The following is a 24,625-nucleotide window of genomic DNA, read 5'->3' on the forward strand; positions in this document are numbered from 1 at the left end:
AAGTCATTTTGAAAGATATTCAGTGGGACTGAGGGAGTCTTGTCCCTACTCACATATTCCACGATTGCATTGTGATTTCAATGTTATGGTCTAATGAAAGTTAGGAATGATTCACATTAAGTTAAATGCAATTTTATTACAATGTTACATCCTTATTAACATACGTATTTGAGTTTCTAAAGGCAGAAACAGTTACGAGTAGAGAAAGCAGGAATGCAAGTTTTCTGGACGCGTATCTACAGTAGATATTTTACAGAGTCTTGTTTTTGCAAGGGGACAGTGAATGTGTAATAAAACAGCAATTTCACGTAAGATTAGTTTAGACTTAAGTTAATAGGTTGACAACCCTACAGAGTTAAAAGTAGACTATAAGAAACGCCAAATATGTTACCTGATACTTTTAACTAATTAAACTTATTGAATATAAAAAGACTGAGTCAAAATAAATATTTATTTTCTCAAGTAATACACTGTCGGAATTTAAAATTTGATTAGATTTATTAATGATCCTTCTGTGTACATTTTATTTTATTGAAGTTGCTTCCAGTGCCACAACACAACTGAATACAGTGAATTGACATTAGTCAACAGTGTTTGTCTTAACGTAAGGGTGTCTGTTAAAAGGTATGTTATTTAGAATTGTTATTTGTGAGGTGGTGGTTATGTTGGCGGTCACACCACCCTTCCCTGCAGCAATGGACGGCTCTCTCCAGGTGATTGCCGACTCAGCAAATTCCACAGCAGCAATGGCACTGATGTAATTGTAGAGCTACCTCCACCGTTGCCTGAGTTTTCTGTCAGAGGACGATACTGCTTGAACCGCCTAATGAGGATATTAACAATAAGTTACTGCTGTCATTTTCAGTTTTCCTTCATTATATAATACCTTTGTAGTATACCAAATGCGTTGAGTGAAACAGCAACATCACTTCTCTGTAGAAAACTGTATTTCACTTACTTGTATGTTAAAGCAATGGTTCCAATAGCACAGACAAGAACCATCACACCCAAGACGGCAGCCACAGTACCTGCTGTGGAGGAGTTGGAGCCTGCAACCAAAACACAAGATGAGGAAAAGAGACATGCAAATAATTGTAAATGGAGGTTCATTTAAGCTTAGTCAATCAGGTGCTTTGTATCTTTCCCTTACCTACTGTGACACTGACTCTGGCACTGGCCATAGCCAGACTGACATCATTGGTCAAGGACACATTAATGCAGAACACTCCAGAGTTGTTAAAGAACTGACGAAGAATCATCTGGCATTCTGGAGAGGGTGTCACAGCACTGCACACAGTCTGCACAGGTGTGGCACAGTCTGCTTCCGAGATCACTGTGCACACCTCATTTGGCAGGCTGGAAAAAGGATATAATTTGATTTGTTAGATTATACTAAATGACTTGTATTCCTATTCTGAAAGTATATTTTAATCCCCTTTTCTTAGATACCAACCTTCCTTGGCAGGTTATGGTGAGGTCCACTGCATTCTGCTCCACCTCAGTAGTCAGGGACACCACATTAGCCACCTGGATGATCTCTGCACTCTCAATACCCTCTGACAAGACATTTCATACAGAAGGTTGGGATTACACTATGTACCAAAGTTTGTCTACATTCAAATTGTATAATAATTACACGTTAGCTCACCAATAACATCCAATGCTGTGGAGAAGGAGCCATAACGGTAGACCATACAGCCTGCGTTAGCCTCAAGTTCTGGAGCCTGTCTTTTAGCCAAAACAAGAGCCACTTGGGCTGCCTCTGTGCCTGCCTCTACCTCTGCTAAAACTTCACCATCAGCTGGAGCAGTTATCTCATTCAATGCTGCTGACACTGGGGAAAGGAAAATATGTTATGCCAATCATCATATCCACAGCTTTAATGTTGCTGTAACCTAATTGTAATAATGTAAGAGGAATGTTCTTATGTCACTTAAATGGGTACCTGTAGTTGCTGCGGCCTCATTCACTGTCTCTACGATTTCAGCCTCGGCATCAGCTGCAGGGACAGCAGCTACTGCCTCTTCTACAGCTGCATCTTCTGTGGCGGCAGGAACTAGGACATTGTCAGCAGCGTCCACGGTCTCTTCCGCGGTGACCTCTGCAGCAGCAGTAGCCTCCACCTCGGCTTCACCTCCTGCAGCTTCCTCAGGAGCAACTGGAGCCACAGCAGGGACCTCTGGAAAGACTGTGGCTGCCAGGTCAACTGTGGCTTCCACTACTTCTGCCACGGGGGCTACTGACACAGTGGCGTCAATGACAGGCACTTCTGCAGCAGCCGTTGCTGCCATGACTACGGCAGTCTCGTCAGCAGCAGCTGCCTCCGTGTCTACCACCGCCCCAGCTGTCTCCTCAGCCACAGCAGCAACAGGTACAGCGGTAGCTCCCTCCACTGCTGGCACAACAGTTGCCACAGCGACAGCGGCTGCCACAATGTCCTCTGCAGCAACGCCCACTTCTGCAACAGGGGCAGCAGCAGGGTCTACGGTAGCAGGAACGATGGCTGCATCTTCAGCTGCAGGGACAGGGACAGCAACAGTAGCATCATCTACAGCAGGGGCCACTGAGGCCACCTCCACTCCCACTGAAGCTGCATCTGTGTCTACCACTGCAGCTGTGTCAGTGTCTCCAGCAGGCTGCACCGAGGCTGCCAGCGAGAGGTCATCGGCAGGAGCAGTCTCAGAGGCAGGCACATCCAGAGCAATGTCACCTGTCTCCTGGGTTGATGCAGGGGCTGGTGGGGCAGGGGCTGGGGTGGAGTCCATCACTACTACTGCTGGAACTGCCGAGGATTCCATGGATATCACTAGATTGAAAACAAGACACATACACATCACTGTTTGCTTGTGTCTATCCACTTTGTGCCATATAGCTATGTGTAGATATTGGTGTATCTTTCATGTGCAAGACAAGTTAAGTCTTCTTTAGTCATACTGACACATAAAATGGAGTATCAATATGTCTCACCGGCAGCTGTAGGATCTGCACAGCCGTTGGGGATGCTGGCCATCAGGACAACCTGAGGCCTGAAGGTACCAGCTGTGAGGTATGTATGTGTGACACTGCGCTCTCTTGAGATCAGAGTTCCACTGTTGTCCCCAAAGTCCCAGTTGAAGGTGATGTCAGAAGTGATGAGATACTGGCTGGGGTCATGTAGATTGATACTAAAGGCGATGGCTCTGTTCTGAATGAAACTCTGATCAGCCTGATTGATGTCATTCACTTGATTGAGACTCACAGTGAAAGGGATTTGATCTGGAAGGATATTATGTCAGAGATAAAATATGGAGAAGATTAAATGATTCACTGATATCCCATCTAAAATGTCAAAAGTACAAGGTTTCCAGTATTATCTTTTTTCTGCCCACCTGTGATAGAGAACGTTGTGGAGGCATAGCCAAGAGGAATGAACTTGTCCTTGCCACGGCAGTGGTAGATGACAACCTCCATATTGTAAGATCCCAGAGGGATGTTATCAGTGCCAATGGAGATGGATGAGGAGGGCCCATCTGCAACCTGCCAGTAACGTCCTAAAAGTAATAATTACTGCATTACTAAATAGAGTTATCATATATATTGCTTGTGTAAAATATGTATGTTTTAAATTTTATTTTACATAAAACATAATAGTAAATCTTATTTTTTTACCCCATGTCTTCCACACAAACACGTAGTGGGGTTTCCTGTCAGAGACCTGGGTGAAAGGGGTTCCATCGGGGAACACTCCGTTCCACTCCTGCTCCTGGTCAGGGTACACAGCCTGACCCTCATTGTACTGAGTTCCTAAGAATAGATCAGAATACAATCAGAACCCAATTGAAAAGTAACAGACATATGACTAATGTGGCTGTATTTGTAGGGTGAGCTTACCATTGATGGAGCAGTTTCTTGCCCACACTACTTGTCCATCAGGAAGCACTGTCTGGTTTTGTGGGAATCGAAGATCAATGTTGAAGGTTGCCTTGGCTCCGGTCAGGGTGGGGGCATCATTTTTTACATCAAAAGTAACTTCTCCGCCTAAAAACAGACACCACAATGTACATCCACACATTTTAAATGTCTAGGGATTGGGATTGGAAATATTACAATGGTGAGTGACCCACCTGCCCAACAATCCCTGTATCTGGAGTCTCCATCTTTCCACACTGGATAGAGACGTGAATTCCATGAGCGGTAGCGTGTAAAACGTGTTTTAGGCTCTGAAAAAAAAAAATTGTGAAAGACTTAAAATACTCAATTGAAAGAAAAGAATGCATCTTCTTTGGAGTAACTCACCATCTTTTTATATGATTGAATTTTTGCAGTGTTAATTAAAAAGTTTAACTGTTTTTTTTTATGTATATAAAAACACTTGCTTAAAAGGAGTTGTTTCAGAGAGGGAATAAAAGTGGTGGAACTTGAAGGTATTTGGAGGTGGTGGGGGTTAGGGGGAAATGACCAAGGTGGGGGTTCCAGGCAGTGGGAGTCACACGACCCCTGCAATCCCCCTCAATCCCTTTCATGTGACTCTCAGCTGAGCACCAGCAGTTGTAATCCCAACTGGGAGAATGAGAGAGCTCAGACATTAGGGCGGCCTTGTTTGCTTATTACAGGATTTATCTGTGTATTCGTTTGAGTAGTTGTATGTGTCTGTGTTGGATTAGTTCTATACGATTCATATACTATTCAAATTACCTCCTCTAAACCTGTAACTACTAAACATAATGTTCATTTGCAGGTGTTAATTGCTAGTCTTTGGTAAACACTGTTGATATACACTTACTGTTCATAATAATTGACATGTTGTTTAAAGTATATCTCTACAGATATTAGAAATCATAGTAATGTCACAGTGGCACCGTGATTAATTGTTGTTGCACCACACTTTATAATAAACCTGTAAATGGTAGCACAAAAAAAATCTGAGTATCTTTTAAGCATTAAGCATAAAATTAAGATAACTAATCCAACTCATTTGGATTTGTTTCTATTTCGTCTTTGCTGGATCACTTAAATATTAGACAGTATCCATAAAAAAAGACATCTTGCAAGAGGCAGTGTTTGGTATTTTGAGAAAAAAATACGACCGGCCATCAGCTACTTAACTGGCCTATTGGCACTGGCCATTGGACATACTCCCCATGTAACTTGTTACACTACCATTCTGTTTTAATGAAAACTATTTTCTAATTTGCACTAATATTTGCACTCATTTGTGATATATACTGTACATTGATTGATTGTAGCCTGCTATAATTTTAGGAGAACTCCCCCTGAAAGGGGGGAGGTAAATACAGTCCTCTGAATTCTATAAATGGTCAACAGTTGTTTGAACCCTCTTAAAAATATAGAACACTAAGTTATATATTTACACACAATAAAAACTATTTTATATATTCATATATAAATATACTCACTTGCTGCATCTGCTGAGGAGAGAGCCAATACCAGCACCATCACTAAGGTCCTCATTGTGAGTGTTTGGGTGTGAGTCCTCTTTCTGAGCCTAGTTCCTTACCCCCAATCCTCAAAACCCAACACTACTACCTAAGTGACATGGGAAAGGGCGTTTTATTCTCTTTAAAAGACTATTGGACCTTAAATTACCATAGGATTGCCTCTCTTCACTGACATCACAGAGAGTTTGCTACTGGGAACCTCCCACCCAGGTCCACCGTGTGACCAGATGGACATCCCATCAGCTATGGTATGAGAACTGACATTTTTACTACATTGATATGGAAAAGGAATTCTTTACTTTAAACAATATTTTAAGTATATTACATCTCTATATATATATGAAGTCATTGGAAATACATACCATAATGTTTTCTACTGATACTTTTTAGCCAGTAAAAATGATTTTGGTCTCAATGCATTACTAGAATTTAGTTAATTGATTTACCCCAGTAGTTCCATTATACTGGATCTAGTAATGGAGGTATATTGACAAATTATTATTGTTAATACTGAATTATTGTTTGCTCTACCTATTATTATTTTATTATAAATACACCTACACCCTTCTGTAGATCTAGTAGGTTTTGCACATTGAATTTGTGAGAGTAATTCGCCTTTTCACTGCTAATTATGCATTTCAACAACAAATCAAGTCAAACTGTTTAGAAAAAGTCTGACAGAGAATGTATTGTTCATTACCTAATGGCTTCTCCAATGAGAAGGAAACAGAGCTGGGCTGTCGTCATGCCTGGCTCGACATCCACCCTATCTGTGCATGGGGGGTCACAAGATGAGAGTGTGGGTGTACCAAATCAATAGCATCCTTTTATTTCTCCTCTTTTTCTCTGCAACCCAAGGCTGCACTGAGTATACCGTATGCTTATGGCAATCCACACACTGGAATACACTCGTGTTTGCTCTTTAACACTGTGGGTACTCTTTGTCCCTCATCTACATTCCACAGACTTGCAGGCAAATGAGCACGATTTCCATGTTGAACTAATGGGGTAGAAATAGAAAAAAGTCCAAATGGTTCAGTACAATAGTCACAATAAAGTATCATAACCTTATACTGGATAATCCTTTGTGTGAAAAAGCATAGATTCTGTAGATACATAAACACGACTTTAGAATAGCAAAAGATGCAACTAAGAAATCATAGAAATGCCTTGTACAAGAAAAAGTTTGAATGAAATTGTAACATTAGCATATGTTTTTGTTAATAATTATAGACACTCAAATGCAACACAGGTTAGCAGACAGTTAAACCATACAACTATGACGTAGGAAGTGATTAAATGTTTCTGGGAAGAAGAATGAATAAAAGGAAAGCGATGAACATAAGCATCTTTCCCCTTAAGGTACACGTAAATTAATTATGTTCATGCCTGACAAAGACACATGGTCTTTACTCAACATTCCTGCGTTGGTGAGATTGTTCAAGCTGCACTACATGTGACCCCCTCATTCACTAACAACAGTGCTGATGGCCAAATAAATCCTTCCCAAAGAGCACCTGATCCACAGTGCAAATGTGCCACCATTGGGCACAAACACTGTCTAAGCATGCTTGCCCAATGTCTCCACACACTTCCATAAAATCATGAATTTCTCTTCTCATGTGTGAAATAATGTGCACTACCTTGTCTTAGTTAATAATGTGTACATTGCTTAGAGCAGGATTTCTACTACATAATGTAATGCTGATAAAAACAATTGAAAATGTAACAGTGCTTATTATGAAAATGAACAAGATGTGATCCCACAATTTTATGACCCCACCATGCATGACAGTGGTGATCAGGTGATCACCCTGGATCAGGTGATATCTGAGATCAGACAGAGATCAAAGGGCAGAGAGGAAAAAGAGATAGATCAGTGGCAAGCAACCCTGGGAAATTCCAAGAATGTGATCTTGTCTAGCTTATGACAAAAACTCTTGAAAGAGCCTGAACAGTGAACCATAAGCAAACATTTCATTCACAAGTTGTAGTATAAATACCAAGTGTCGGACTGTTTCAATGCAGTATCCAATAACCTAAATCAACGATGGTCCACCCAACTCAACGAGATGTTTATGTGGTAACTTATTAAGATGGGTGTGGTGGACCATATTTCGAAACATTTTCTAGTTCCCGAATAGAGAAATCAATTTTGGTCATAAACTGGATCGAGTATTCCAAAGAAATGAAACACTTCACCTAAATCATAGCTCCACCCACAGTTTCACGTCAGTTTACGTATTGACACGTTTTGCCAGTGAAATATAGTAAGGTAAATCATGTGGCCGCGACCAACCAGTAGGGGCGGCCCGATTTTGTTTAACATTTAAGCAAGTAAAAATGTGAAAACCAAGGACATACGTCTAAACCTAAAAATCGGGATGACCGCAACTCATAAAATATCGAGTATAAACGTTTACTCAAGGAGTCTCCTCAACTGGACGGGGTTATGGCTTTCAGGGGCATACAAATCAGTGCACCGCGGTGCTGTATGGGTGTCGTAAACCAAGTGTCCTGTTGACAACGCGGGAATTGGCGGGTTTTGGTTACTTTTGTTTCGAAAACTGGAGAACCACTGAACTGAGCTTTTTGGTGTGTCAATCTGGCAGCGTTCTATAATGCGAATGTAGTCAAACTACCGCCCCTAGATTCTCATAGATTCTGGCGGGACACGTTGGGAATTACGTAGCTACAAAGTTTTGATTGTATACACAGCAAAGTAGGACGCTCCCAGTTTCATTAACTAGATACAGTAGCACTAGAAACGTTTTCTTTGTTTTAAATATCGTGTTGTAGCTTGTAGGGGCATTGTTGGTTAACTAGGAAAACTGAACGTACGTCAACTATGGAGTCGTTTCAGAAAGTGGAAAAGATTGGTGAAGGGACGTACGGAGTGGTGTATAAGGCAAAGAACAAACTCACAGGAGAAACAGTTGCCCTCAAGAAAATCAGACTTGACACGTAAGTGGGGCCTGATAGCTAGCTAGTGTACTAGTAGTCAACTAAAGAGCTAACTGTCGTTAGCTAGCTGTTATCTAGTAGCCAACGTTGCTGGTGATGTTGGTAGAGCTAGTCTAGCTAGCTAGTGTAGTGGAGTCAGCGGTTGAAGTTATCTACGACTAGCTAGTATCTTGCATAGCTAATCCTTGATCCGTTAGCTACCACTGCAAACTGTTGTGATGTCAGTTGACAATTGATTGATTATATCAATCGTTATGATGCTTTGATATGGCCTGTTATCAATTGATTTTAACTTTGCGGGAGGACTATAACTAGCTAACATCTGCAATGCTATGTATCTTCCGTCCGCTGCTAGGGAGACTGAGGGTGTACCAAGCACTGCCATTCGTGAGATCTCGCTCCTGAAAGAACTTAGTCACCCAAACATAGTAAAGTACGTATTTGGAGACCTGGTACAGTATTCCACGGAACAATATGTCTGACTATTTCTTTGTTCTGTTTCATAACATTTTATGATAAATATTTCAGACTACGTGACGTCATCCATACTGAGAATAAGCTCTACTTGGTGTTTGAGTTTCTTCATCAGGACCTCAAAAAGTTCATGGACTCTTCCTCTGTAACTGGTATTGCTCTACCTCTTGTTAAGGTATGCAACAACATCCCTAATTCATATCCCAGAGTAGTCTCTTGTGTTGGTCAAAATACACCAAATAAATTAATAACATACCCATAAACACATGTTATCCCTATCAAGATTTGTATACTTAATGGGGTTTCTGTGCAGAGTTATCTGTTCCAGTTGCTGCAGGGATTGGCCTTCTGCCACTCTCACAGGGTCCTTCACAGGGACCTGAAGCCCCAGAACCTCCTCATCAACGCCCAAGGCGAGATCAAGCTGGCTGACTTCGGTCTGGCGAGGGCTTTTGGAGTTCCTGTCCGTACTTACACCCATGAGGTGAGAATGGAAATTGTATTGGATTTTGCTTGAACATGAGAAATCTGAATGGTGTTACTTAGAAAACAAATAACTGTCAATTCTTCAGGTGGTGACTCTATGGTACAGAGCTCCAGAAATTCTCCTGGGTTGCAAGTACTATTCCACTGCTGTAGACATCTGGAGTTTGGGATGCATCTTTGCTGAAATGGTAGATCTGTATTTTTCAGTTCTATGTAGGACCTGTTAGTTGTTGCAACTATTGATGCTGATCACTCCCTTTTCCTTAAGATTACCAGAAGGGCGTTGTTTCCAGGCGACTCAGAGATTGATCAATTGTTCCGGATCTTCCGCACCCTGGGCACACCAGATGAAGCTGTATGGCCAGGAGTCACCTCCATGCCTGACTACAAGCCCTCCTTCCCCAAGTGGGCCCGGCAAGAGCTGTCCAAAGTTGTCCCCCCCCTGGATGAGGATGGGAGAGAGTTGCTTGGGGTGAGAACAGGATGATGACCGCGATGATGACAGCTTTATTGTTATTATTACATACATTCTTTTTTCAACTGGTTCTCTAAGTCAACTGTGTTCTAACCTGTGATGTTATATTTTGTTCTTTCAGCAAATGCTGAACTATGACCCAAACAAGAGGGTATCTGCCAAAAATGCACTTGTTCATCGGTTCTTTCGTGATGTCACCATGCCACTGCCACACCTGCGACTCTGAAAGACAGTAGAGAATAGGCACCATATATCACCCAAAGTTTCTCCAACGGAGATTCATTTACCACAAGGACCTCACCAGCTATGCCGTTATTAAAACTATCTTCGAAATCAGGTGGCTTAGATTTGCGTGCCTTTCCGCATATCTTTCCAGAAGTCTAAACCAGCATTTTATACAGCTTTGAGTTGTTCCCTGTGGTGTACAGAGAGTGGAGTAAAAGTCTCAAGGTTTATTTCAACATTACATTTGTATTGAATATTTTTCGTGGCAAGCGTATGTTTGGGACGGTTGTTTTCTAAATATCTGTTGTAGTTGCCGTCTGTAGGAGGATAATCGGTTAAAATGCTATGATTAAGACTGTTGGACAGTGATTGTGAACTGAATGAGTGAGATGTAATATTTATTATTTTTATGCATGTTTTTGGATACTTTCCTGTTTTGTTGACTCCAGATTTTAACCAGATCTTGTTTAACTAACTGGAATCAATTTTTATAAATGTTCAATAATTATACATGTATGTATAATGTTTTTGTATTCTCGTGTTATTAATGCATTATTCAATGTACATATTAAGTTCTGTTGTTACTCTACATGTAGACAATTAATGTGTTCATATGTTGGATGATTGAAGGCCACATTTACAATAAACTCGTTTGCATCTTTTCTGTTGTCGTTTAATGCATTCGGCTAATGGTCAAGTTTCCGTGGTGAACGTTCCATACTAAAAAACATTAATAAAAGGAACGATACGGACCATGCTCCGGCTTTGATGGGGAAATTGTTTTGTTAAAATACAGGACATAAGCGCCAGACACATCGGTAGCCTATAGATGGCAGCACCATTTTAACATCATGGTTAAGCGTCAGTATCAGTGGTCAGTGCTTCCGTTTCGAATGCAAGATGGCTGAAGTTGTCGAACTCCAGAAATTGAAGGTTAGAATGTTTTTCTTAATGAGCAAAAGTGTATTAAAATAGCAGCGTAGTTGCCTTCTAGTATAAAAAAAGTATCTTCTTATAGTGGTTTTGAAACCTCTTGAGTACCGAAAGCTAGATAGGCTAGTTCTTACCCGAAGAGATGCATGCTCAAACATGGTTAGCCTTCAAGCTATCTTACTACTAGTAGCCCGAACGGTCCACAACTTGGAAATGTCAAATGTCGAGCTACCTCTATGGAGCTGAATTCCATACACGTTTATTTAAATTTGCCGAGTCAGTTTGTTCAGCTCGAGCAGATTTGCAAACACTGTAGATTTTGTAATTGACTAACTAACTGGACAGATAGCCCTAGTCGTAACAGGCAGGACAGTTGACAGTTCAAATGAAGTTCATATAAATGTATTGTTGTAGTTCCATATACTTTAATTTTAGTAACATTCCACACGTTTGCTTTTGTGGAATCCATTGTGTTTGTTAATCATGATTCATGAGACAAATACATCGTTTTTGTTTAGTTTGACCGAGCCATTTCGTGGTCACGTGACATAAAATTTCCTTGTTTCACTAAACCGAATGTTTCTTTACTAGGCAACTCTTTGCCATGTTTTATGTTGTCCGCTTTTAATGAGACGTATGAATACAAGTGCAACTCATTCTACTCCAAGAGGGTATTACATGTTGAGCTGCTAATTAAATAGGGCTGGCCTTTCCGTTCTCTGTTCTCTTCCAGTTGGCTGAGCTCAAACAAGAATGTGCTGTAAGGGGACTGGAAGTGAAAGGAAACAAAAGCGACTTGATTGCCAGGTTGCAAGCATACCTTGAAGAACATGGTATGTTTTCATTGGGCGTAATGTGTTGTTCTGTTGGTAAACTATGTCTCATACTGTGTTTATTGGAAGTGGTGTAAACTGGCTGTTTTATCTGGTACCTTTTTAAAGTCATCATTGTAAACTGATCATTTGCATTTAATGTTGCAGATGAGGTGAACGAAGAGGAGGTTTTGGAAGAGTTTACAGAGGTAAGCATGTGACAAAAGTACCAGTTTAAATCCATAAAATGGCTTGACATTGATATGGCAATATGTGCTTATTGTGTTTTTGGTTTCTGTTTTAAGGATTCTTTTACTAAAGATGCCACAAGTCCTACCCCTATGGAAGATCAGGCAGCTGCACCGGCAAAGTCAGAAGCCTTTATGTGACCACCACATTATATATTGAGTATTACTTACATGCCGTAGCATTTTCCATCATTGTACTACTACCTCAGTGGTATAACCTGCGCCTGTGAATTTTCTTCATAGCCTGCACTGAATAACTCTAACCAGTAGAGGGCAGAATAGGTTTACTGCTGGGTACTGTGTCCAACATAAAACCTTTTTTTGCAGGGCTGAAAAGAAAGTTGTGAAAATCTCTCCCCCTGCTACAGTTGATGAGGTATGTGTTCTAAAGATGGGAATGAGCTCAACCTGTGCAATTGTTTATAATATGTTTGTGTTCCCCTTTTTTATTTTAATGGTGGCTTTAACTGGCTTAAATCTGAGGGTGAGAAAGTAAGCAAATGACATAATATCAACTTCTTGGACCCTGCAGAGGCTGCAGAAGCGGGCAGAGCGATTCAGCCTGCCTGCCAGTGCTGACAAGAAGGAAGCCCGTGCTGCCAGGTGAGCTTTTGTAAATGTCCCTGAACTTGATCAACCATTCCCCTTTATAGCTTTCATTAGAAAAGGAGAGCAGGTCCTTTATTGACTAACACTCAATTTAGCAAATTATTACATATGAATAATCCAAAATCCATCCATTGTTGGCAGGTTTGGGTTACCCACCACGACAACCAGCTCAACACAAGGTGTGGAGACTTTCACGAATCAGGATTCAACTGCCCTATAAGATGGGTGCTCTAATGTTGTTTTATGTGTTACTCACTCAAATGTTATATCTCCTCCTCCTAAAGCTGCATCTGCAACCAGTAAACCACACGTGAGTACCTGGTGTTCATTTGATTTATAATGTTAGGTTTGTAACTGATCTCTTGATATGTTACCTCATAATGAGCAGAACTCATTTTCCTCTGGCCAATACAGTATTCCATTTACAAAGAAATTGATTGTAACATTATGTATAAACTTCCCACAAAAATTCTTATGTAATGGTAAATATAGATGACGGGAGTATTTGTGGAGTTTCTAATCTTTGTATCCTTCTCACACTGTGGCGTCAGGTCAACGTTGAGGCCCTGAAGAAGCGGGCAGAACGCTTTGGCATGAACGTCTCTTCTGTTACCAAAAAGGTGAGTTGTTTCCAAGTTAAAGTGAAAATGCGAAGGATACTGTTAAGACAGGTTTGGTTCTTGTTGGGCTTGAGCCCAAGCCAAGAAACCTTCAGTATTTTCTCTGTAGAAATGTCCCACATGTAGGTGGGCTGCAGGCATTTGGGAAGGCTTTGAAGGACAGTACTTACCTTTTTATTCTGTTGAAACTGAATTCTGTTATTGTCCCACAAAGTAGTAAGAAGTTCATAGACATGCATAAACTGACACAGCGCTGTGCTCACATGAACAGTTAATGTACTTCTCAGCCCTGTTCTGCACCCCTCACCTTCCCTTTTCCCCTAAAGTTTTTTCTCTTTCTCATTTTTTTTTTTTTAAACACAACGGAAACGGCGGTCCATGGGGGGCAGATATAATAGCCTCTGGTTGGGGGGTAAATGGCGTTACGAGTTTGCAGCTAGTGAGGAGCAAATTCAATTATCACGGCAGGGACTTTTCACTGGAGGCCCTTTGTGTGTAGGCGGAAGTGCCCAGCACCAGGCTCCAGGGGAGATGGGCAACAATGCTGGTTGTGTAATGTCATCACAAGTCCACTACTCACTTGTCTCTCTCAATCTTTCTTTTTACATTTGTTATTCTTAGTTTGTCCTTATCTTGCATCCTTGGCATGTGTGTTCACTCTTTCCAAGGGAGGTGAAGGAGAGAATGAGTTGCCAAAGAATGCTTCATACAGTGTTCTAACTTTTTAGTCATAATCCGTTAAGATGTTTCCTTATTCCTTTGGAGTTAAGACCTTTGTTTTCAGATAATAATAATCAACATTGGCTTTTAAGCATTCTTGACTTTGCTATTATTTGTGATTTTCTGTCCTTTTTTGTTGTAGTGGCATTTCCAGAATTTAATTTAGCCAGAAGTTCCACACTTAACTTTTTAAAATCATGGTATAATATTGCATGTATGGAAAACAACAGCCCAGTCAATCTGTCAATGTACAAAAAGCATATAAGGAATCATCCATTTTCAACCTTGATGTGATGTAATCAATGAACCTGACTTAACCCTTACTTAACCCCTCCAACACATTTGAATCTGCTCTTTGTGTTTAGTTTTTTGTGTTATCTTCCCCCGGGCTAAGCGGCCTGAGCTGTGAGGGGAGGGGCGTACATCAGATTTTGGCCAATACCTCCTTGCCCCCTGCTCAAATCCACCGTTGTGGCGGATTGTCCTTGAGAGACTCTCTCTAGTCAGGGATAATGGCTGTTGACAGGAGAGAGAAAAGCGCTGGCAGCCATGGTAATTGTTACAGAGAAGGGGACTGTCACTCCGGCCACCCCCTTGTGAGAGAAAAGACCCCGGGAGAGATGAGCTTGCTCGTCCACCTCAGAGCTATTGTGCCGGGGTAGCTATGCAAGGCCAGGAAGAGCATGGCTAGAGAGGAGACCCGGCTTACAAGAGTAGGCTCTAGAGGCAGCAGAACGCCTCATTGTTCAGTGGGGAGTTTCAGTTAAGAGAGCAGGGAGAATGAACAACCTCCTTAGAGTTACCCTGCTCTACTTTACAGCAGCTTTGTACTGTATTCACACTTCTGGCTCTGTAGTGTCAGCATGTTGTGCTAATACACTCATCACTCAGGACAGTTTGGTCAGTATTTTCTCTGCTGAGGTTTGGATGAGGCTGACCCCGTTTTTGTGATTAACGTTTCGATGTACTTTTAAAGCGTTCTTGCTGCGCTGTCAATGGAACGCTACATTCCTCTCCTCCGAATAAGTGCTGTCTCACTCCAATTGAGCTGGTTAAATGTGAAAGCCAGTGAATGGAGCAGCCTCAATGGAAGAAAATAAACAATTGCATTGGTCCAGGAGTGCAGCGGGGGAGAGTGACTGAAAGGGAGGTAGAAAGCCTCCTCCCCAACCCCCCCCCCCCCCCCAACCCCCCCAAACGTGCTAAGATTCCCATGGATACTTACGCAGTTAGGCCTCTTTCTGTTTAAAGGAGGATCTCGTAAAGTACTTCAGCAGTAGATGATTTCTCTTTTCTTTTAACACCGTTTTTATTTGAGCTTGGGGGGTGGGGGGGTGGACGTGGGGTCACATACTCACTCCACGCACGCACACACACACACACACACACACAATTTGCTCCTCACTTGTCCAGTGCGAGCCCTCAAAAAACCAGTCCATTGTTTGCGAGTGAAAGGCTCTTGTTTCAGCTGTGTAACTAAATCAAGAGCTCTTTCAACACAAAGAGGCCTGCACAGCCTCACTCCTCCAGATTGTGTCAATTTGAGTGGCCAAGATATTAACTGTGTTCTTCCATTGTTAGTAGGCCCCCCCACAACTCTAAAGTATTTGCCCGATTTCTCATGTGGTCCAAGTTTAAGCCCCTGTCTATCCGTCAACAAGGTTTTAAATCAACCATTTTTACCGAATTGTACAGAGGTGGGACAGACATTCCAATGTCATTATGCTAATGATGACATTGATGAGTCAAATTATGACTTCAATTTAGATCAATGGACAAAAAGAGAGATTTAAGGTTTATTTATTGTTCTGTCAGTCTTGCTTGTTGTATTTAAGTTTTCAGTCCTTGCGCAGATGGGATACATTGTCTTTGTAGGGCCCATACCTAGGTATTCCCACTAACTATCCTGAAGGTTCAGAGGTTTACACGGTTGGGAGTACCCATGGGCTCATAGTTCTCAGAACTTCAAGATTGATTTCCAGGCCCTTCATTGGGTTCTCACAGAGTCCTGTTGGGTGCCTAACTGTTATGCATTCAACATGGGGAAACAACTAAATTTTCCCTTTTCCGTCACTGTGATTTATATTTTCTCTCCCCCATTTTTCCTTTTTCCTCCCTCTTCCCTGCTTCTCACCCTTTGTATGATGTCATTGTGGAGGCCTCCGCCAGCTAACCTACTTTGCAGTCATGCAGGGACGTGAGAGAAGTCTTTTCTAACAGTGTTTGTTTATTCTTGTTTTAATTGGGTAACTCTTTAAACTTGCTTCCTCTGTAATCCTTCATACTCTATTACTAGGTTAGTCCTGTGAGTATTGAGTAATCTGTGCTGGTCAGACTCATTGTGGACCGTTTTTGAGAAGTCCAGTTATACAGTTGGGTCTGAATTTTGGCTCAATATCCTTCTTTACCCTAGTAAATTACATATCTGTAGGCATTTTGTTAATATCTGTAGTATAAAGTGTTTGCATTGGCAGCATTTCATTTATTGGAGACGGCAGACATAATTTGTCATTCAAACTAAATTGGTGTCAGTTATCTGACCTGTAACCGAGTTTACCAAAGAAAGTTTTTAAAAACGTTTTAATTCTGTGTTTACTATTGGCAATTTGTGACACGATCACTTTCATTGCATACAATGCAAGTTGTGTTGAACCTGATGAATCTCTGCTGTATAATATGTCTCCACCTCTAGCCTCCCCACCCTGTCGTTCTTCCAGCCTGCCAGTATAGTAAGATATTCTTCAAATTAATTACAGTGAGAAGTTAAGTAAGTTGGCTATGCATGGTGAGTGGCATAAAAACTAGCTTCACATGCGATCCCCCCAAGCGTTTCCAATCCATGTCTATTTTCTTGTGAGCTTCATCGCAACATTTCTTCTTTTTACTCCATCTAGGGTCCAGTTTGGACCTGGAGTGGAGAACTGCCTTAATGAGGGGCCCCTGAGGAGGGGGGCAGGGACTCATGGGCCGATGACCTGCCCGTGGACCTGGCAGACCTGCTTGGACTGACGTGATTGTTTAAATGACTAATTAAGAAAACATTATTGTTGTAGGGCAGCTGGTGGCAGAGAGTGGAGAGGGTCAATGCTGAGGATGGATTGAGAGCTGGGAAGGGAATGATTCTTAAGATATTACTATTTTTATATTTGGGTCTTTCAGTTCAGATTTAAGCAAGAATTATGAGTGCTCACTTACACATTGCATGGAACACTTGGTCAGATCTTGGGATCATGACAGCAGCAACCCGATAAGGGTCCTGATTTATAATTAGCCTAGCCTTAAGACTGTAATTGAGGGTTAGTAGCATGATTTCAGTGTTTTGGCTCAATCCTGAGAAGTTACTAAATATTTCCTTTTTTACAAGCTTAAAAGAAAGTTATTGTTTTGAGGCAATCAACAAATGAACCTTTCATTCCCATGGTGTTATAGAACTTGGCAGCACATTATTGCTTAGCCTTTTGTCGCCAGACTGTCCGCAGTATTTCAACCTGGCACCGTTCCTGGGCTAAGAGTTGTTTGACTTTGCTATATGGACCTACTCACATAGGGAGTGTTTGGATGGGCCTCAGGGAATCCACACACTGGTCAGAGGAGAGCCTGTCTGGAGCCAGACCTCTTCTTGTGCGTGTGTGTTTGTGAAGAAGTATACGAGGGTCAGAAGATGGCCATTTAACAGAAGAGCTATCTGACCAATCAAGAGTGGTTGTGTTGAGTGAGAGAAATTTAGATTGTTTTGGGGGAGAAATGGGGGGGGGGGGGGGGGGGTGCAGAGGTAGGGGTTGATAAATGTATTGATGCTGGCATTTTGATTGGGGTAATTTTGGCCTGACATGGCCCAGGCTTTCCCATGAATCAAAATGTGTCAGGCAGGCGCTGGAGATGGAGGGCAGCCCATTGTGGCGCTGACACCCACGTGAGGGGCCGAGGCTGCTGGGGGTCAAGTGTGACACCTCATTAGAACAATGTTGATTTAGTGAGGCCCAATGCAACAGACCTCCTCCCATGGGGTACCAGGGGCAAGGGGGTGTGGGACACGAGGCACTGGACAGAGAATGGGACCTACTGCTCTTTATCGGTAAGGCAATCAGCTGACAGTTTGCAAATCATGCACCCCCACCCACCCTTAAACCCTTCCTCTATATTTGCATCCCATCTGTACAGTTCAAACTGCTTTATATGCTATTTTAAAAGAAATGCCATTAAATTGTATTGTTAATTTCAATTATCAAGTCAACTTCTGTTGTCAGTGCCAGTGACTGTCAGCCAACACTGAGATTTTTCTCTCATGAACCCCCCCCCTACACACACCTTCCTGTCAGAATTCCACTAACCTTTCACCTTTGATCTTTGGGTATGGATTTGTTCTCTCTAATGTCAAGATTAGTTTTGACAATCTGCAGTTGTGCTTTTGGGTCATGTGAAAACCAGTCCATTAGATCTCAAGCCTTAGACGTTGCTGGCACATTTCTTTTTATGTCTTTATTTCTTCTTTGTCTCCCTAGCAGTAATTTTACTTTACCATTTCCGTGGAATATTACATGACAGTTGTTGTATATGACATACCGTATTTTTCGATTTGTAAATCTGAGTATAAACCGCACTGGAATATATGCCGCACTTGATACGGGAACAATGATACCAAGCAATGCACGAGTATAGGCAATCTTACAGCATGCCGTTGTGTAACACACTTCGAAAACAAAAGTAAGTAAGTGCGTAATGTTTGTTTTCTATTTCCCGGGAATTAACTAACATTTACCTTTAGACGCGTGAGTTCTAAATATTTCAGACGGTCCCCAAAGCGTAAGTTATTTTCCAAAAACGGTAGCTAGCTAGCTTTAGTTAGCTTCCGGGCTAAGTTAGCTAGCATATTACTCGTAGCAATGCTACTACCATGCCAGCGTTACTTGTTAGCCTTCTCATTAGTACATTTTGAAGCTATACTAAAGCGTTTGTGGCATAGTTGTTCAAAATATTCAGTTGGAATGTTTGAAATCGCACCTATGCGACGTTACGCTATGAGACCCGCATTGGAACGATCACATATGCGACGCTACTCAACGGGTTAAATATCATTCACAAAGTTTTTCTAGTGTTGTTTTGTTATAAAAACGTGCTATAATCTGCATCGAAATATAAGCCTCACCACCAAAAGAAAAATGTAAAATCGGGGTATAAACCGCTGCTTTATTTCCGAAAAATACGGTACTGTTTATTGTATACGGACTGTTCTTAGGACAAATGTATTTGTCAAATACTTGTGAACTAGATCACTGACTAGCCATAAGATATGTTTCATGTGAGCTCATTTACAATGCATAAGGCGTCAGTCTTAAACTAGAACTCATTCATTTAGACAGTGACTGTGCATAGGTACAGAGTTTTGCCCCTTCATCCTTTATGCATACATATACAGCTCTGAAAACATTTGAGACCATTCAAAAAAGTTCTTAAATCAGCATCTCTACATGTATTCCTTCCATTCCAGTGTCAGTTGAATTCCAACACAGCCACACCTCGTTCTACATAATGAGGTACCAATTAGATGATCGCCTGAAGCATATATTTAAAAAAAAAAAAAACACTAAACCGTTTTTGGGTCCTGGCATAAAATGGCAAATTAACATTATTTCACAAATCTTATCATCAGCACATGACGATGATGATATATATAAGCTAGAAAAAAGCCTTTAATCAATGAGAAGCAAAGAGCAGCCAGGCTGAGGTTTGCTAAAGACCATGAGGATTGGATCATAGAGGACTGGAGTCAGGTCATTTTCTCTGATGAGTCCAATCTGTAGCTTTCCCCAACACCTGGTCATCTAATGGTTAGACAGAGACCTGGAGAAGCCTACAAGCCACAGTGTCTCGCACCCACTGTAGAGGATTGGTGTTCTGGGGGTGCTTCAGTAAGGCTGGAATTGGGCAAATTCGTCTTTGTAAAGGAATATGTTATGCTGGAAGTACTTGGTTCCTTCTGTTCTGACAATTTTCTCCAACTCTGAGTGTTTTTTTTTCAGCAGGTCAATGCTCCATGCCACACAGCCAGGTCAATCAAGGTGTGGATGGAGGGACCACCTGATCAATACCCTGTCATTGCCAGCCCTATTTCCAAATCTGACCCTCATTGAAAACCTCTGGAATGTGATCAAGAGAAGATGTGTGGTCACAAGCCATCAAACAAAGCCAAGCTCCTTGAATTTTTGCGTAGATTGATGCAATCTTAGTGCAAAGAAGTCACCCAACAGAAATGTGAAAGACTGGTAGAAAGCATGCCAAGACGCATGAAAGTTGGGATTGACATTTAGGGTTATTCCATCAAATATTGATAAGTGAACTCGTAAGTAAAAAAAAAAAATAGTGTCATGTTGATAATACATTTACGAAAGCTTGTTTTCTTAGCATTGTTTGAGGCCAATTGGCCATAATTGTGGCCAATTAAATGCTCTAAATGTCAATATTTTGGGGGGGAATTTGTCAGAATAGTCAATACTTTATCGAATAGAACTAAACTTTTTTTTCTTTTTACACAAACGTAGGTATAAATAGTAAAACCAGATAAACCTGATTTTGTGGTGGTCTCCCTAAATGTTTCACAGAGCTGTATTTAGGTATGCGTGAGCCACCTGGACCCCTTCAGTCATCCCAGTTGATCTAGCTCACAAAAAGCTGCATCGCATTGCTACCTTACAGTTCCAATTACACTATAAAGGCACTCACTGTCACTGTTTCGCTGTGACCAACACCAACTAAATCATTCTTCTATTCCTCCTGCTACAGCTTGAATTAAAGAGGGAAGGCACTGATTACGATGCCCTCTTAATGTGATAGCTGATCACTATGCTGTGCCCCCCCCTGGCTGCATCTCACAAAAGACAATTAAAACCCCTTTTGGCATTGCCCCATCATGCATACTTTAATCTGAATTGAAGGAAACCAATGAGCCAAATTAATTTCTGTTCTGAGAATGAATGAGTGAATTACTGAAGCCTCAGCTCAGGTCATTTATCATTCACCACAAGGTTTTTTTTTTTTTTTTTTTTACTCGAAGGACCATCATTTGTGTGAGTCTTGAGGAGGTTTGACTGACGCTTTTTTTTGTCTATTTATATCCAAAATGATAATGGCAATTGGCCCCACACACTCACGCCCCCCCCCCCTCTCTTGATACACACATGCAGTAAAAGAGGCCTACAGAGGGCCATCTGTCCTCTGACCATACAGATCTGCAAATACAATGAAGGCTTTTTGACATGTCACATGATAACATGTTCCTCAGAATATCTCATATCAGTTCCCATCTCTCACAAAGGGACCCCCAAATATCCTTTTAATTTCCCTATCAATCCATTAGTGGCAAGTCACAGAATTGGTGCAACTTTTCTCCATAATAGCAAGGACTTGGTCGCTAAAAGCTTTGAAAGACGAATTGGTCATGTCATATCTGACCTGTCCATTTTTAAGGAAAGTTATAGTTATGGATTATATTCTTTATCTGAATAATTGGCACATGCTGTTCTAGTATGGATTTGTGAATAGACAGTTGGTGAGAGACAGAGGGAGAGAGTGAGAAGGGAAGGAAGGAAGGATAGAGGCCTGCGAGATTAACTCCACTGAGCTCACTCCGTGAGGCCCGGGAATGGCTGAATATTGTTCTAGGGGTGGGGATGGAAAGGGGGGCACAATGAAACCCAACTGCCCAACTGCAGCCAGAGAAATGAACTTGATGATCCCTGGGGGGGGGGGGGGGGGGGGGGAAATGGTGATCGCCATTCCCGTCTCCTGACAGTCAAAATTAGATTGGCAAGCACTATGTCAACACTGGCTTCAGCTTAAGGCATGACAGAGGCAGGGGGAGGGACAACCTCCTGTGGTTTTTTGAGAGTTTGCCATGTGAACTATGGAGACCCCATGGTGCCTTTCACTGACTGTGTAGGCCTCAAAGAAATATAGCTTTTCATAGGCTATCACTGTAAACAACCACAACTATTCTCAAGCCTTATATTTTGTGATGATTATATCCAAACACTTAACACATCTTGCAGGTGGTTCATGTGTTTTAATTAATCTGGAGACCAAATAGTGAAGCTTGGTCAGTTGTGCGTTGTTGCATTTCCTGCATGTGTTGACTGTGTATGAGTTGCTTTTGGGTTTATTACCATTCATCACATCTTGCTTAATTTAACCATTTCAGCAAGCACATTTTTGTAGCAACTTTAACCTTAACTCACAAAACGATCATCTTTTGGTAATGTGTCTGTTGAAGGATGGACAATCCATTGGAATACAAAGACCTCATAGGAGGGTAACTTCTAACAATTCATATGGAGGCCAAAATGTCCCTTTTTATGGTCTGTTGAACATCCATAACAATGATCTCATGTTGCAAATAATTAAAACAACATCATGCAGTTCAAGCAATGTTAAGTATATTATGGTGAATATTTGCAAACATTTTGCAATCTTGAATTGCACTACTGAATGACCAATGACAACTGCAGGTGTAGGAGTCATACCTCAGTCTCCCAAAACTTGTCACTACACAGGTTGGTTCTGTGACTGATGAGGACTAGGATTGAGCATAACTGGTTGTGTTGTTGGAGGTTTAACCAGTGAACTGGAATATTCCAGTTTGTTCTTGTTGGCAATCTCTTGCCAGAACCCAGTGTGTGTGGAAAGCTCACTGTGTCCTTGTATAACCTTCAAATTCTTTGCCAATCTATTAGATGGGCTACAAGATGATTAGAAATGTTTTATCTGATTGGTTTTCCAACCAGATTGTGATACAAACTGGATATTTTAATTGAGTATGTTGTACTATTCACATTTGTTTGTATATCTCCAGGAGGTTGTAGCATTGATGTGTCTGTGATCAAACAAAAAAAAATTGTCTACTGTATTGCAGGTTGAAGAAGATGAGAAGTTGAAAAAGCGGAAGGAGAGATTTGGGATTTTGACCAGCGCTGCATCGGCAGGGGCTGAGGATAGTGAGGTACAAAAGGTTTTGTTTTCATGTTCTTCGTCTATGACCTGTTGTTGCCAAAAGAGATGTCCAACTGACTTTCAAGTGATCAAACACTGCTGAGAGGCATTCAAAATAAGTGAACGGAATGTTCAGATGTGTTGGACTAGTGGGGGGTAGGCATGGTATTGCAATCTTTTAAAAGTGACCATCAGATTGTTTAATTTGCGAGACCATAGAGAAAAGTAGTTGTTTTAACACACAGGTGTAATGGTGTACCAGGTCACCTGACTTGCATGTTGTTGTTTCTCATTTCAGGCAAAGAAACGGAAACGAGCCGAAAGATTTGGAAATGTTTGATCTATAAACTTTCTTACAATTTGAACATATTTTTTATCTGTTTTTAAGATATTACAGTAGTACTATTTTATTCTTTTTTGTTTTTGTTTTTGTGATCCTGTCTTCAGTATTTCCAAACCAATATGGACCTGCATAGTTGCATAAGCCTGTGGTTCCTTATCATTAAGAGTATATTCAAGCATCTGTGTTTATAAATTCAAATTTGGAGTAACCAGGGTTGTTTCCACATAATCCTGAATAAGGGACCAAAAGTTTTTGTCACGTTTGTTTGTTTTATTGAGCAAATGACCAGCCCTCCTATTATTTACAAAACTACAACATTTTCTAAATAAATATATTTAATGTCATGTGTCCTGTTTTATGTAATTTAGCCTCATTCCTTATCTTTTATATACATTTGTGGAAGCTTTACTTTAAGAATGTTGGTTGTCCATTAAGGTGTTGGCATGAACATGTTTAGAGAAGTCAGTCTGTCTTTGGTTTTGGACAGATAGAAAGGTTACTCTCAAGGTGGAACAATGGAGCAAAACTGAATTTTCAATATGGAGTTGAGAATTGCTTGTCTTCAATTTATTTATTTAATCCCGATCCAATGAGGTTTCACTTGTGCGCTACCTTTATATTTTCCTACCTATTTACAGCCAGTTAGATGATGCGTAGTTGGTTTCATGACATAAACCAGGGCCCTTTATATTGTGCAAGGTTTGTCATTCAACTGAATAGCCTCTGCATATTCCATCCTTGGTTTATTTGCCTCTTGGGTAGGAATGGTCATGTGGTTTTGTCATGTTTGGGGCAACAGAACATTCTATAAGTGATTTTGGCCCATTAGATAAAGGCTCGTAGTGTCTGTCTACAGTTTTATTTGAACCAGGTATTACAATATTGCATGAGGTAATAGAACAATTCATGTCCATGAAAGTGATAACCCCCCACAATTTGTATATATATATATATAGATATATATATATTTGTTATATATACTTTCATACACAGTACTTGGGAGAAACGGATCTGGCAATAATATCCTATACCATGCTCTTCATTACATCTCAGGTTGTGCCACTGAAAGTCTGCCTTAAAATTATTTGGTCAAAAGTTTAATGTCTTAGATGTTACCCCCCAACTTTGTATGTTTTCGTGTTTCATAGCACATTTCTAAAAGTGTCTGTGTTTAAATATCCCTTGTAAATAAAGCATAAATGCCCCCTTTCATCCTCATTATTTAGTCATTTAGCAGACGCTCTTATCCAGAGCGACTTACAGTCAGTACAGGGACATTCCCCGAGGCAAGTAGGA

The 24,625-nt window shown here is 41.1% G+C and overlaps 3 protein-coding genes across 3 annotated transcripts; 2 read left to right on the forward strand and 1 right to left on the reverse strand.

Annotated features, from left to right (window-relative positions):
* Positions 1-97: 97 nt before the first annotated feature.
* On the reverse strand, positions 98-5,530 carry pmela (premelanosome protein a). Its single transcript, XM_062467167.1, has 12 exons — positions 5,397-5,530; positions 4,104-4,199; positions 3,871-4,017; positions 3,649-3,783; positions 3,369-3,530; positions 2,968-3,255; positions 1,946-2,806; positions 1,649-1,834; positions 1,454-1,556; positions 1,151-1,356; positions 959-1,049; positions 98-823 (listed from the first exon to the last, which is right to left on the reverse strand). The coding sequence occupies exons 1-12, from the start codon at positions 5,449-5,451 to the stop codon at positions 673-675; spliced, it is 2,481 nt and encodes an 826-aa protein (XP_062323151.1). The 5' UTR covers positions 5,452-5,530; the 3' UTR covers positions 98-672.
* A 2,425-nt stretch (positions 5,531-7,955) lies between these two features.
* cdk2 (cyclin dependent kinase 2) lies at positions 7,956-10,724 on the forward strand. Its single transcript, XM_062467229.1, has 7 exons — positions 7,956-8,402; positions 8,758-8,835; positions 8,931-9,051; positions 9,190-9,360; positions 9,449-9,550; positions 9,631-9,834; positions 9,959-10,724. Exons 1-7 carry the CDS (start codon positions 8,287-8,289, stop codon positions 10,061-10,063), a joined length of 897 nt encoding a protein of 298 aa, XP_062323213.1. The 5' UTR covers positions 7,956-8,286; the 3' UTR covers positions 10,064-10,724.
* Positions 10,725-10,855: 131 nt separating this feature from the next.
* sarnp (SAP domain containing ribonucleoprotein) lies at positions 10,856-23,673 on the forward strand. Its single transcript, XM_062467242.1, has 11 exons — positions 10,856-10,995; positions 11,729-11,828; positions 11,976-12,016; positions 12,113-12,177; positions 12,383-12,431; positions 12,588-12,658; positions 12,806-12,843; positions 12,949-12,974; positions 13,216-13,284; positions 22,910-22,996; positions 23,285-23,673. Exons 1-11 carry the CDS (start codon positions 10,963-10,965, stop codon positions 23,324-23,326), a joined length of 621 nt encoding a protein of 206 aa, XP_062323226.1. The 5' UTR covers positions 10,856-10,962; the 3' UTR covers positions 23,327-23,673.
* Positions 23,674-24,625: the final 952 nt, after the last annotated feature.

Source organism: Osmerus eperlanus, chromosome 1 (genome assembly GCF_963692335.1).
Source record: "Osmerus eperlanus chromosome 1, fOsmEpe2.1, whole genome shotgun sequence".
In the NCBI taxonomy this organism is placed as follows: domain Eukaryota; kingdom Metazoa; phylum Chordata; class Actinopteri; order Osmeriformes; family Osmeridae; genus Osmerus; species Osmerus eperlanus.

Coding starts and splice junctions, on each gene's coding strand:
- pmela (XM_062467167.1), bottom strand. CDS start 5,451: ATGAGGACCTTAGTGATGGTGCTGGTATTGGCTCTCTCCTCAGCAGAT. Junction 4,200..5,396: donor CTCCTCAGCAGATGCAGCAA/GTGAGTATATTT, acceptor TTTTTTTTTCAG/AGCCTAAAACACGTTTTACA. Junction 1,835..1,945: donor TGAGGCCGCAGCAACTACAG/GTACCCATTTAA, acceptor TCCTTTCCCCAG/TGTCAGCAGCATTGAATGAG.
- cdk2 (XM_062467229.1), top strand. CDS start 8,287: ATGGAGTCGTTTCAGAAAGTGGAAAAGATTGGTGAAGGGACGTACGGA. Junction 8,836..8,930: donor AGTCACCCAAACATAGTAAA/GTACGTATTTGG, acceptor TAAATATTTCAG/ACTACGTGACGTCATCCATA. Junction 9,361..9,448: donor TCCGTACTTACACCCATGAG/GTGAGAATGGAA, acceptor TCAATTCTTCAG/GTGGTGACTCTATGGTACAG.
- sarnp (XM_062467242.1), top strand. CDS start 10,963: ATGGCTGAAGTTGTCGAACTCCAGAAATTGAAG. Junction 12,432..12,587: donor CCCCTGCTACAGTTGATGAG/GTATGTGTTCTA, acceptor TGGACCCTGCAG/AGGCTGCAGAAGCGGGCAGA. Junction 12,975..13,215: donor CTGCAACCAGTAAACCACAC/GTGAGTACCTGG, acceptor CTGTGGCGTCAG/GTCAACGTTGAGGCCCTGAA.